The sequence below is a fragment of the Hipposideros armiger genome, unplaced genomic scaffold (genome assembly GCF_001890085.2).
Source record: "Hipposideros armiger isolate ML-2016 unplaced genomic scaffold, ASM189008v1 scaffold_47, whole genome shotgun sequence".
NCBI classification, from domain to species: Eukaryota; Metazoa; Chordata; class Mammalia; order Chiroptera; family Hipposideridae; genus Hipposideros; species Hipposideros armiger.
The window spans coordinates 3,928,409-3,940,972 of record NW_017731397.1 but is presented as its reverse complement, the minus strand read 5'-3'; the positions used below and the strand labels follow the sequence as shown (position 1 = coordinate 3,940,972).

Sequence of the window (12,564 nt, the reverse complement as noted above, 5' to 3'; positions counted from 1 at the left end):
AGGTGGGGGCGGAGTGGGAGGAGGTGGGGCTGGCACGCTGGGGCGAGGAGGGATCGTCCTGGCAGCGCCATGTGCCTCGGAGGCATTGCCTAGCCTGGGAGACGCTGGGGGGTTCAGCGGCCCGCTGATCGCTTTGGTGGGAAGCCGGGGAGAAGGCGCGCGGGAGCCAGGGGCCTGCCCTGTCTTGCCACCTGGAAGTGAATGAGACAAGTTCTCAGTTAGCTCAGCGACACAGGAAAGAGAAACCTCAAGTGTGTGAGCGGCAGTGACCAACGTTCTCCAGCGTGATGTTGGTGAATTAACTGGATGATGGGTGTTCTGTCCTTGAATGTGGACTGAGAGGCGTCAGGCGCAGCAGCTGTCATACAAGAGGGCCAGCTGGACCAGCCCCGAGGTCCTTGCCAGCATTCCCCAGCTGACTTCCTTCGAGGTCCACCAGCCTTCCTAGTGCATTCCACCTGCACCCTCACCTGCCAAGTGCCTCCCAGCCTCCCAGCCCAGGGCACAGGGCTGCTCCTACCTCCTTTGCTCTTCACCATCTTAAGGCCGCCTTCCCACTCATTCACTCACCCACTGGGTCCATCAGCCCTTAGGTCCTAGTTTGGATCCTCAGGTGTCAACCAGAATCTCCTAGCTAGGGAGGTGTCCCTCACTTGTCCCTGTGAACACAGACTTTGTTTCTGCATTGAGAGCAGAATCATGATTCCCTGAATATATAAGGCAACTCCGAAGTCAGTGGAAACACGCCCGGCCTTGGAGATCCAGGTCCAATAACCTTGAACCGCCCAGTCCTTTGACCTCTGGAAGTTCAAAGCTCCCTTTCCGAAAGCCGTATGCCCACTTCTAAGGGACTTGCTGTCTTCTGGTCTCCTGGCTCCCTCAGCCTGTAGATCCTCCATGACATTGACCCCAACTGGAAAGCCAATGCTTTTTGAATTCAACAACAACAACAAATTGCTCACGGTAAGCATGCGTGTTTAGTGGACTTCACAGAAGACTGGTGTGGGGGGTGCTCCCTGGGAGTGGCCTTGTCACTCTTGGCGTACCCTGTTGCCATGCTGCTAGTTCTTACCCGTTTTCCCCTCCTCTGTCTCTCCAAGGAGAAAAACGTTTCTCTCCCTGTTTCCTGTATAGAAGTTCTGTAACCACTGCTGACATAGGTCCTTGCAGTATCGCTGTCTACCTAGGAGGCATTTAAAAATATTTCTTCCTAATATATACAGTGTTCTCCCTAAAAGGAATTCTGGGGAATGCATTTTTCCCGATTTCAGCACCCCTATATTTTATAATCCCCATGGAAACATGCGGAAAACACTTGAAAACATGGCTGCTTCTCATACTTGTAAATTTCTGTGTTGCAGAACAGAAAACATCTTTCACATCAGATTTTGACCCCAGCATCTGCTGGTGGTTCTGAGCTTTGCAGTCAGTGAGTCTCCAGTGTGTTTTGCCAACTAGGTGCTAAGTCATACCCCAAGGTACTTGATGCCAAAGCAAGGTGTGGTGGAGGTGACTCTGGGGTGGAAGCGGGCAGGGCTGCGGTATCTGGCTTTCCAAATGGAAGTCCCTCCGCTGGCTATGATGTGACAGTCACCTGGACAGCACTGCTCATTACAGGCCTCAGTTAAGGAATGGCTCCCCTGAAGGCAGGGCAGTCATGTCATTATGCCTCTGCTGAGGGTGTTCTTTGAGGTGGTTCTGGAAGGAATAATGCCTTTGCACTGGTGGGCCCACCCTGACTGACTTGATCCGCGTGGGGTGGGGGTGGGGGAGCAGGGGGCGGGGAGAGGTCTAACATAGGCACTGCCAGAACAGTGTGACTGACCATGACCAGGGGCAGACGGTCCCCACTTGGCCTTTCCAAGGACAGGACCTGCAAGTCCAGGGTTAGACATTTTCTGGGAGGTCTGGGGAAGGCGGCAGGCTCAGAGATTCCTGCCTCCAACTTCTCAAACCTGTTTCCATGGTAAACAGAGATGAAGATGGAGAGCCCAGGCAGCTCCCTAAACAAGGCAAGGCCTCCCTCTGCACCCAGTTGCTGGATGAAATTCAAGGGATTAACAAAGGTGAGGAACAAGGGCCGGCTGAGTGGCTCAGTTGGTTAAGAGCTCGCTCAAGAGTTTGAGCTCTGAGCAACAGTGGTTCGAGTCAGCCCGGGCTGCTCGAGCTGAGCAGCCGCGGAGCTGCCAACAGGTGGTGGGATGGCTCAGCTAAAAAAAAAAAAAAACAAAACAAAAACAAAAAAAAAACACAAAGGTGAGGAACAGAACCAGAATCTGAATAACCAACCCAGATTTTTCAGTGACTGGGGACACCATGTATCCAAGATTCAAAAACCTTGAAAGTGAGTCAGTGAAAAGTACAGGAGCCTCTGTTTTTGAAGCAGCCAACCAGATGAGAAACGGCCAGCCCGTTTCTATCATCACAGCAAGCAGCAGAAGCAAGGGTGGCACGAATGCTCTTTCAGCTTAAGTTCATGCCCACTCTGGGGTCAAGCAGAGAGCTGGCGGCATGTATTTAAGGTGAGACCGACAGGAGAGGGTGGAGCGGACGGCCTGAGTGCAGGCCCCAGGCCAGCAAAGAGAGCTCCACCGTGAGTGACAAGGAAGAAAGGGAGGGGCTCTCCTTGAAAACATAAATGCTAACCCTAGAAATCCAAACAGAAACACAGAAGGAGGCTGTGAAGCGGGTCGAGAAAGGCATCCAGGAAGCTTCGCCAATAGGAAAGGAACCAGCTTCTAGGGCCTGGGTGTTATCAAAGACGAAATAAGCCTTCTTTCAATCTGTCTGTGTTTCCAAAAGACCTCAGCTTGCATGGGAGTCTCAATACACATTCTGTACAACCCGGTGGTATTTACTCATTGTATCTTATTTTAGCGACCCCTCCTCCCTCAGATCCACATTATGATGTTTGAAGACCCCGGGGTGCTTTTGCCTTTGTGGACCTCATCCTCCTTAAACAAATATTTAAAATTACATTTTATGACTGCATTGGTATAAAGAGAAATATAATCTTCGACCCTAAAACTTCATGTTTTTTGTTTTGTTTTTTTCCAATTTTAAAAGGAAATTCAAACGTTTTCATGGGCCCCTAAAAGTACTGTGAGCACGAGGCACTGTGCTTTCAGGGCTGAATGGCTCTAAGCAACCATATTACCCACTCACATATTCCATTCGACAAATATTTGCTAAGCATCTACATGTTTCAGGCATTTTTAAGGCGGTGAACAAAACACAGTTCCTACCTTCATGGAGTTTACATTTAGAGGGAGAAGACAGAAAATAAACCAGTAAATATATAACATGTCCGATGGTGATAAGTAATACAAGAAAAATAAAGCAAGGCAGAGGGGATATGGAGTGAGAGGGCAGGACTCATATTTAAATGGGTGATGAGTAAAGCTTCACTGATACATTGATCTGCTGCTACTTGAGCAGACACCTGCAGGAAGGGAGATAGTGAGCTATGTGGACACCTGAGGAAGAGTGTTTCAGGCCAAAGGAGCAGTCAGTGCAAGGGCCCTGTGGCCACAACATGCCTGGTTTGTGCTAGAACAACAAGGAAGGCAGTGAGGCTGTTGTGCAGGGCGTGAGCCAGCAAGAGAGGTAGGTACAAAGGTCAGAGAGAGACAGCAAAGGCCAAGGAACTTTTCTCTGAATGACAAGGGGGGTGATGGGAGAGTTCTGACACAGGGGTGCCATGGCTGTCTTACTCTGACATGGCACCCAGGCCATGCATCTACCTACTGGTTCTGTCCTTGAGTTTCCACCCTGTATTAGGCATCCTTAGTCACTTCATGATGGTTTTCAATCTCCTCTCAGGAGATCAATTCTTGTCTTCACACACACAGTGGCTCAAACATCTGATATTTGAGTCCTGTTAGGGACAAGCGGGAATACTGCTGGTTTCTTTTGACTGGTCCCTGTTATGACCTGACTTGGGGTTATTTCTTCTATCTCTATTTCTGCGAAGAGAAACTAGGAGAAGTTTCACATCCCAAATGATGTTTCTTTGAGAGGCAACTCAGGAAGTTTGAAAAAGAAGAGGGTATTGAAGAAGCCAGCTGTCTTTCTGCAGGATGACCTCAGCACTTTCTTGTCTGACAAACTCTCAGCAAAAAGGAGGAAATGAAATGGCCTCTGAGAAGGTCCCAGTTGGACCTCAAAGCATCCTAGAGCCCTTATCTCTCCTGGATTTCATCAGTAGGTGATGCCAGCAAAGGTATCCCATGATGTCTAACAGCCACAGAGCCCATTGAGAAAGTTAGCAAAGTCACATGGTAGAGGATTCTATGCCAGGAATGTCTGGGGCTTGATATTCCCTAGAGTAATGAAATTCATAGAGCTATTCAGCTTGCTGGCTCAAGGGCACAGTAATGGGAAAAACACCTCTTTTTTTTTTTTTGCACACAATAAATATATATATTTGCTCAATTTTCATGCAATGTTTTCAAAACATCCGATACTAAAACACAAATGACTATGGTAGACAGGTTGCAGATTGGCCTTGATTACCCATTCATTCCTGATTCCATAATCTCTGAAATGTGATTTTGCAGCTCCTCCCACCAAGAGGTGAAGTCTGTTTCCCCACCCTTGTCTCTGTTGGCCTTGTGACTTGCTTTGGAATAGGGGATACAGTAGGAAGTAGTAAAGTGCCAATTCCAGGACTAAGCCTCAAAGGACTTTATACAGTTTTGTCTTCTCTGTTGGAACCCTGCCACCATTATGAAAACAAACCCTGAACAGTCTGCTTGATATTGAGAAACCATATGGATCTGCAGACCAGTTGTCCCAGCTGAGCCACCAAAGATGTAAGAAATATAAGATTAGCAAAGCAACCTCCCCAACCTGTAGATACTAGAGGAAGCCCAGTGGAGACCACCCTAAATTGCCAATGCACAGAACTGTAAGCTAAATAAATGGTTGTTAGAAGGCCCTAACTTTGGGGGTATTTTGTTACACAGCGATACCTAAGTGACACAATGACTGAGGGCCATTATGACTCATACAGTATCAGTGAGGCCACAGTGATGTCACTAAGATCTTCTAATGTGATTGACACCTTCTGTCCGTACTTTGCCATCTGGGCCACAATCACCGTCGCTAAATACTACACACTACGGCAAATCATTCTCCAGTGATCACAATGGGATGACTTAAACAGGATGACGATTTAAAAGATCCCTTGAGAACAATTTTGTGCTTTGGAAACTTCCAGTGCTCAGGCTCCCAAGTACATGATCTGCTACATGGCCGTGCACTGAAAACACATCGCTTACTGGCAGGTGAGCATTTCCCAGTTGGTTCTACAAGTTAAGGACATAACGATCACAAGACAGCCAGTCTGAATTCTTCCTTACCTGCTGCATCCCTCTGGCCTGCTGGTCGCAACACGGGAAAGCCACCAGCAAACAGATCTCCCAGGGCGGGGGGTGTGCTTCCGCCTCGAGAGTTTGCAGAGCCTCCCCCTTCTTTGTTGGCTCCTTTGGAACCTTTAGAGAGAAGAGGCAAGTACTTGAGGATTTGTGAGCAGAACTGAGCAGCCAAGTCTCACCCGGGTCACGGTCTAACACTGCCAATGGAAGCCTGGCTATTATATTCTCCCACCTGCAATGCGACCCTTCTGGTTGGCGTCTTTCTCAAACGCCCTATTCCTTGATATCCTGCAGACTCATGAGCCCGAGCCTGTCTGCTGCCCTCTCTGGGCCTACCAAAGATAGACCATCCATGGCTGACCGCCCTGAGAAGTGACCAAAACAAAGGGACCTACACACCACCATATAGTAGATGCCAATGGAGGAACTGACAGCATCTTTGAAATTACAAATCCCAAACATTGTGGGTGTAGAGCTGGTCCTATTTGCAACTTGACTGTGGCTGTGGGATGACCAGCCAGAGAAAACCACAGATTTAATTCAGTCAGCAATTTTAGCTTCTTGTCCACAGAGCCAGGCCCAGAATTGCAGGCAGGAAGTGGAGATCGGCCATGGTTTGTGCCTCTGCATTTTCCTTGCCCGTCTCCCCAGCTCTCGCTCTCCGAGTCCCGCACGCTGCCTTGCACCTTTTCTTCTAAGGAAGAGAAAGCTCATGAGTCCGGGAGGACAGGTGCCGCTAACTCCAGCCTCCCAGAAGTGTGTGATTACCAACTACATAAAATGAGAAGACATTCAGCTTAGACAGGAACTCCTGGCAAGAAATCGTCACAGTCTGAAACTAACGTGCACAGAGAAATTAAGGCAGAGTGCCCACTGGTGGATGGATGTGGCCAGATTATTCTGAGTGTTAATAGTACACGCTACCTACTCACTGCAATGATTAGGAAGTGTTTCAATAGAATGGACTTATCGGTTAATTGGGCTTAACCAATTAGATACTGAGTCTAACCAGAAATTAATTTTTATTGTAATTGCTGAAAATAGTTCTTAAAATAATTTGTCTATCTTTGTGTATTAACATATAATAATTACAGGTACTAGATACAATTATATTTTTAGGACTATTTTTGAGAATTACCATTATACTCACCATTGAAAAATATATGAAGATATAATAATACCTTATATNGAATTGATGTGTGAGTTTGCAAGCTGCTGAGAAATTCCTGGAAGTTACTGGAATGGAAACGGGAAAACTAGTGTGCCAAAGAGACAAACTCGGACACGGAAACGAGCCTCACATTGTGCTCCGGAGAGCCCAGGGCACAGGGAAATTTCCGATCTCTGTCTCCCCACCCCCCACTCGCAGCATCCTCCCGAGGGCAGCCTTTCCTGGCACAGGAACAGGAGGCTCCTTGAGCAAATTCTACTCAGGTGAGTGGACCTGACAACAAGCAATGGGTGAATGGGAAGCAGGAGGGTTTGGTGTGGTCCCGGAGAGAACAAGTGTGGAAACCAGAAATACTGCGCTCTCACCCAGGGTGCAGGAGAGTGGGTAGGGGGCTGCCGCTACCAGCTGCACACTTGTCTGTGTCAGGCACTGGGCTGGTGTTTTTAAAGCATCACTTGAGTTCATTCCCTTAGCACCCCACGGTGTATTATTATTTCCATTGCTCAGGTGAGGAAACCAGGTCTAAAAGGATTTGCCCAGGTTCCAGTAGCCACTAAGCTTGGAGCCAGGTGCATCTGACACCAAGGCTGCGGCCTTCCCTTCCTAGCTCGGGTGTCCTCCCACCACACGGGGGCATTACACGTGTGCCCAGTGGGCACAGTGTGATCTGCCCCCTCTGGAATCACCATTACTTCTGGTGGTGAGTCTCCACTTGCCCCATCTCAACCTTAGCTTTCCTCAGTGATTCTCAAGGGAGGCAAGAAGGGTGGCAAACTCCCCTGGGTAGGTCCAAATGGCCTTTGAAGATGCAAGCAATGACACGTCACATTTCCAACGAGTCTCCCTTAGCAACTGGCTTCTTTTTAAAAAAAAAAAAAGAAAGAAAGAAGGAGAATGCATTTTGGATACAACAATGCATTTTGGTGCACATTTCCTAGCAATAGCTGTGAATTAATGGCAAAAAAGTAAATGATCTACCAGCCCTCAGTTGTGTTTGCAGGTGGGCCCTTCAGCTAAACGGATGAGTTTTGCTCGGTCATTTTGCCCAGTGTGCTGAGCCTTCAGGGATGGCTTCACTCTCTCCTTGTCATTGTTCTCACCCCCAGTGCGGTTGTCCTTTTTTCCCTTCCAGGCAAACCAATAATAGTTTCCAGAAAATGAAACCATCTGCAACACCAAAAGGGTAAAAGTCTATATTCCACAGTTGTGAGGTTTAAAGAAATCCTTGAGTGCCTGTGGTCTGACCTCTTGAAAATTACTGTTCACCTGCTCATGAACCCACAAGGTTTTTTTGTTTGTTTTTTTAAATCCCTAGTATACTGTACAATGTCAGACGGGTAGTAGACTTGTTGGGGTTATGGCTTTGTGAAGTGTGTAAATGTCTAATCATGATGTTGTTTTGTACAACTGAAACTAATAAAAAATTAAAAATAAATAAATAAAAAGATAATGTAAGACAATAAAAACCACAAAAAAGCCATAGCATACTTTCCAAGCTATCTCCACACCCAAAGGTTTTGCTTCAGAGTTGGTTTTGAAGTTCCTTTTCCTTCCCCACCCTCCAGAACCTTTCAGCATTCAGTCAGAGAGGAAGGAACGGTGAGGGTGAAAATTCTTCCATATCTGGGTGACCTTGGTGTTTAGCAGAGTTGCCATGGGAAAGTTTTGCCTTAGTCATTCCCACCACTGTTCTCTGTGCTTTGTCTGAGAAGAAAACACCAGATAGTGCCAGGTGTCCTTGTACCGGGCAGAGAACAGTAAATGCAACAGTTTTACAAACCACGGTGTGTTATCTGGTGTGTGTTCGCACTTGGTCTCAAGGTTGATTTAAGTAAAACATAGCAGGGAGATTGTGATGGCCAGCCTCATAGCTTCCCTGACCTTCTCGTTCAAAGTCACTTGCATCAGTCCTCAGTCTTAGGAGAAAACCCAAGACATCNACAAACCCATTTTCTGTTAAGAGCCAGTGACCTCACAATAATAATAAATGTAAATAATAACAAAAAGCAAATTAGAATATCTGAGCTGATCATGACCTCACTTTACTGGTTTTTAAAGACAGAACTATCAAGTGTTTTATTTCTCAAAATTTTAAAGAAGGAAACTTAAATTTATTTATTAAGTATGACCGATATTTAAGGAATGAAAAAAATATAATTTTTTAAGGATAGATAAGGGAGATATGTAACAGGGGAAGGGACGTGGAAGAAGGAACAAAGGAGGAAGGAAACATATGTATCACCACCGCTGTACATACGAATGAAGGTGGGGAGTGTGTGTTCTGGGTTCACAGGGGGGAAAGACAGATAAGTAAAACCTGTGAAGGAGGTGGCTGTATCTATCTATATCTATATCTATATCTATATCTATATTTATATCTATATCTATATCTATATAAGTACATACATATATATATATGAGAAACACACAAAAGAAACACACAAAAGAGGTAGGGTTGCCAGATAAAATACAGGATGTCCACTTAAATTTGAATTTCAGATAAACAACAAAATTTTTTAGTATACGCATGTCCATCTTTGCTCCCTACTTATACTAAAACACTTATTTTCATTGTTTAATTAATCTAGTTGTTTATTTGAAATTCAAATGTAACTGGGTGTCTTGTATTTTCATGGGCTAACACTGGCAACAGAGATGAAGCAATAAAGGGAAAATAGAGTGAGAAAAAGTGAAGGAGACAAATAAAAGGGAAGGAGTAAGATGATTTGTGAAAAAAATGAAATTGCACTTCTTGTAGTTTCTCTGGTACTGTTAAAGACCTAAAAAAATTTTTTTTTTTTAACTTTTGCAGATACATTTCTACACTAGGACCTCTTGAGACTTACCCTAGGATTACCCATCTACTCCAGCCATAACTGAACCCTATCATTCCAGCAAGAATAAAAAACAATGAGGTCCCAAAAAGAGACTCAACAGCTGCTGTGTGGCATGCGAGTAGAGCCATTTGCTCTGTGATGGCTGCAAGACTGTCCTATAATGGATGCTAAAACGGTCTAAGGTTGCAAGGAATAGACACAACTCTCCATGTAAGCTTCTAGAAATAGAAGTGATCTGTCCATTGATTCTGAAATGCATTACTCCTGCAGCACACTCAGCACTTTGTCATTAGAAACAAAAGCCTTTAAACAAGGTCTTAGAGGCAGAAGGCCCCTTCTAATCGGAGATTCTGAACCGTAGACAAAAGAAGACAAAACAGAACAAATAAAAACAAAATAAAGCCAAAACAGGCACAAAATGTTGGGGGGAAAGTCTGTGCATATGCAGCAGAGGTGTAAAGATACAAGATGCAGAGTCTATCTGAGGATGGCTGACTCTAGAACTCAATTTGACCCAAGTGACCTTTGTTCAAGGTGTGGTGGATAGCTGAGGACAGAAGCTGGGACACCGCTGAGCTGGCGGAGCTGGTCAGTGGCTTCTGCACCAGCCTACTCAAAAAGGCATTGTGTATTCATTTACTAGGGCGGCCAGAACAAAGTGCCACAGCCTGAGTGACTCAAACAACAGAAACTCATCCTCTGCCAGTCCTAGAGGCTGGTAGTTCAAGATCAAGGTGTCAGCAGGGTTGGTTTCTTCTGAAGCTTCTCTCTTTGGCTTGTAGATGGCGGCCATCTTCTCCCTGTCTTCACGTGGTCGTCCCTCTGTGTGGGTCTTTGTCCTGATCTCTTCTTATACACCGGTCATATTGGATTAGAGCCCACCCTAATGATCTCATTTAAACTTACTTTCCTCTTTAAAGACCCTGTCAGTCACATTTGGAGGTCCTGGGAGTTAGGACTTCAACATACGAATTTGGGGGCAGGGGCACAATTTAGCCCATAACGTGTTGGGTCTGTGACTTGGTGCTGAGGCTGTGCAGCCATAACCCACCTCCCGTTACTGGGTACCTCCACCATTCACCTACAAGAACTTGGTGATTGTGAACAAGCAACCTAGCTTAGGTCAGTTCTGCCTCAGGGTCCTCTGCATGCCTCAGTGCGTCTGAGTTCTTCACATGTAAAACAGGACGCCCAATTTGACCCTGACCCATTTTAACAGTATGTCAAGGCCAAACAGATGTTAAACTTAATCCACCTGTTGCCATATAGTGTTATCCAGAGTATAACAAATAATACCAATCATTACTGGTAGACGATAATAATGCCACCTTCCATGTCGGAGCTTCCAATTCCATCCCACTGAGGACTAAAGAACACAGCCAGCTGAACATTCTTTTGAGGGCCTCAGCATAGTGTTCTATAAATACAGAGAAAATTCTGGGAGGAGTACATCTCTGGTGCAACCTTTCAAATTCTTTTTATGCTGATGTCACCGCCAGCAGGTGGCTCGGCTGTGTAACATGAGCTTTGGTGACACCAGTGAACCCCAGGGAGGGTACGCTCTCATTCATTGAACAGAAATTTCCTAAGCAGCTCCCAAGGCCACTCCAGGAAGGGAAGGCCGCACGATCTCCTTCCTCGGGGAGTTCACCAATGTGCAGTGAAGACAGGCAATAAACAAATCATCGAAAGTGTGAGGTGTTTAAACTTGGCAAGACGCTCCCCAGGCACGAATGTAGTGGAGAAATGTGAGCTTTCACTTTGCAATGAGTTCACATGAATTCTAAAGCCAGGAAAATGTTAGTAAGAGGGAAAAAAAGCATCCCTATGCAGAGTTAACATCACCAGCTAACACTTCTATAGTTCTCTTCCCTGCTAAGCAATTTCCATATATTAATTCATTCAGTTTTCACATCAGTGCAATGAAGCAGATAGTAATTTAATAGAGAATGAAACTGAGGCACAGAAAGTTTAAGTGATTTGCCCAAAGCCACACAATTGCCAGGACAGACACACAGGAAGTCTGGCTCAGGGGTCCTAACCACCATACAATGTTGCTTCTAAAAGAAGGGCCACTCCAGTCATGCAAAGGTCCCTGTGGAAATCAAAACATGAGAAGCACTATGGGAGAGACCATTCTGCCAGTCCTGCCCTCAGGCCTCCTCATCCTGGCTGTCCTGGAGTTTTAGGGACGTCCCAGGCATCTCTGCCATCACTGCAGCCCTGGAGGTGATGTGGTACAAGGGACAGGATACAAGCCACATTGTCCAAAGACCCTACCAGCTGTGTGACTCTGGGCAGGTACTTAACCTCTCTGGGCCTCAGTTTCTTGCTCTNTCAAGGAGCACTGAAACCAACTGATTCACTCCCACTGTCACTTGAGCTGATGTGGCAGGGGTCTCCATGGGCTATGAGAACCAGGGGACACCAGAGAGAACTTACGTAGGTTGGTGACAAATCAGGGGAGGGATGGGTTGCACTGGAAGACACAGAGAAGAGGCTCCTCTGCAGTTAGAAGGTCTGGACCACGTGACATTCGAGCTAGCTAACCATTTCTCAAAGTAAGGAATGCTTCTTGGCACCTGCCATAGGGGAAGTACCGTGTGTCTTCGCTTTTCAGCTTAACTATCACCACTGCGGAGGCCTTTTCTGACCCCCAGTCTAAATGAGGCCATCCAGTGTTGTCTCCTAAGGTACCATATTCCTTCTTCCTCTGTAACTTTCATCACAGGGTATATATTTTTATTTCTCCTTCCATCGTGGAAATATTTCCATCTGTGGTTATGAGTTTAAGGTTGACTATCCCACATTTCTCTCTACCAGGAAAAAAGATCTTGTTCATTTTGTTCACCAATATAGCTCCAGAGAGTAGAACAGGACCTGGCCCCAGATAGGCTCCCTAACTGTTTACTGGGTGCATGAAGGAGTGAGTGAATGAGTGAACTAGACCCAGATGTGGCCTTGCCCTCAAGAGCACACACATGTCACAGGGAGTTAGAACATACACGCAAAGAGTTAAGCCACTACAGCATGCAGCCTATGACTGAGCATGCATGCGAGTCTCACAGAGAGGAAGACCCCCAAGAGTTCAGAAACGGCCATATTTTTCAGGCTGAGCTGGTTGCAAGGGAGCTATGAGGTCTTAGATGGTCCTTGAAGTATAGATAAGGTTTATAAA

At 46.1% G+C, this 12,564-nt stretch overlaps 1 protein-coding gene across 1 annotated transcript in view; it reads right to left on the bottom strand.

The window, feature by feature from the left end:
• WIPF3 (WAS/WASL interacting protein family member 3) overlaps positions 1-12,564 on the bottom strand; it is an 80,356-nt gene that overhangs the window by 15,717 nt on the left and 52,075 nt on the right. Inside the window, exons 4-5 of the mRNA XM_019639876.1 lie at positions 5,364-5,495; positions 1-191 (exon numbers count right to left, since the gene is read on the bottom strand). The exon at positions 1-191 is cut by the window's left edge and continues 493 nt beyond it. Of these exons, the coding sequence (XP_019495421.1) occupies positions 1-191; positions 5,364-5,495 (323 nt within the window). The remainder of the gene's footprint in view (positions 192-5,363; positions 5,496-12,564) is intronic.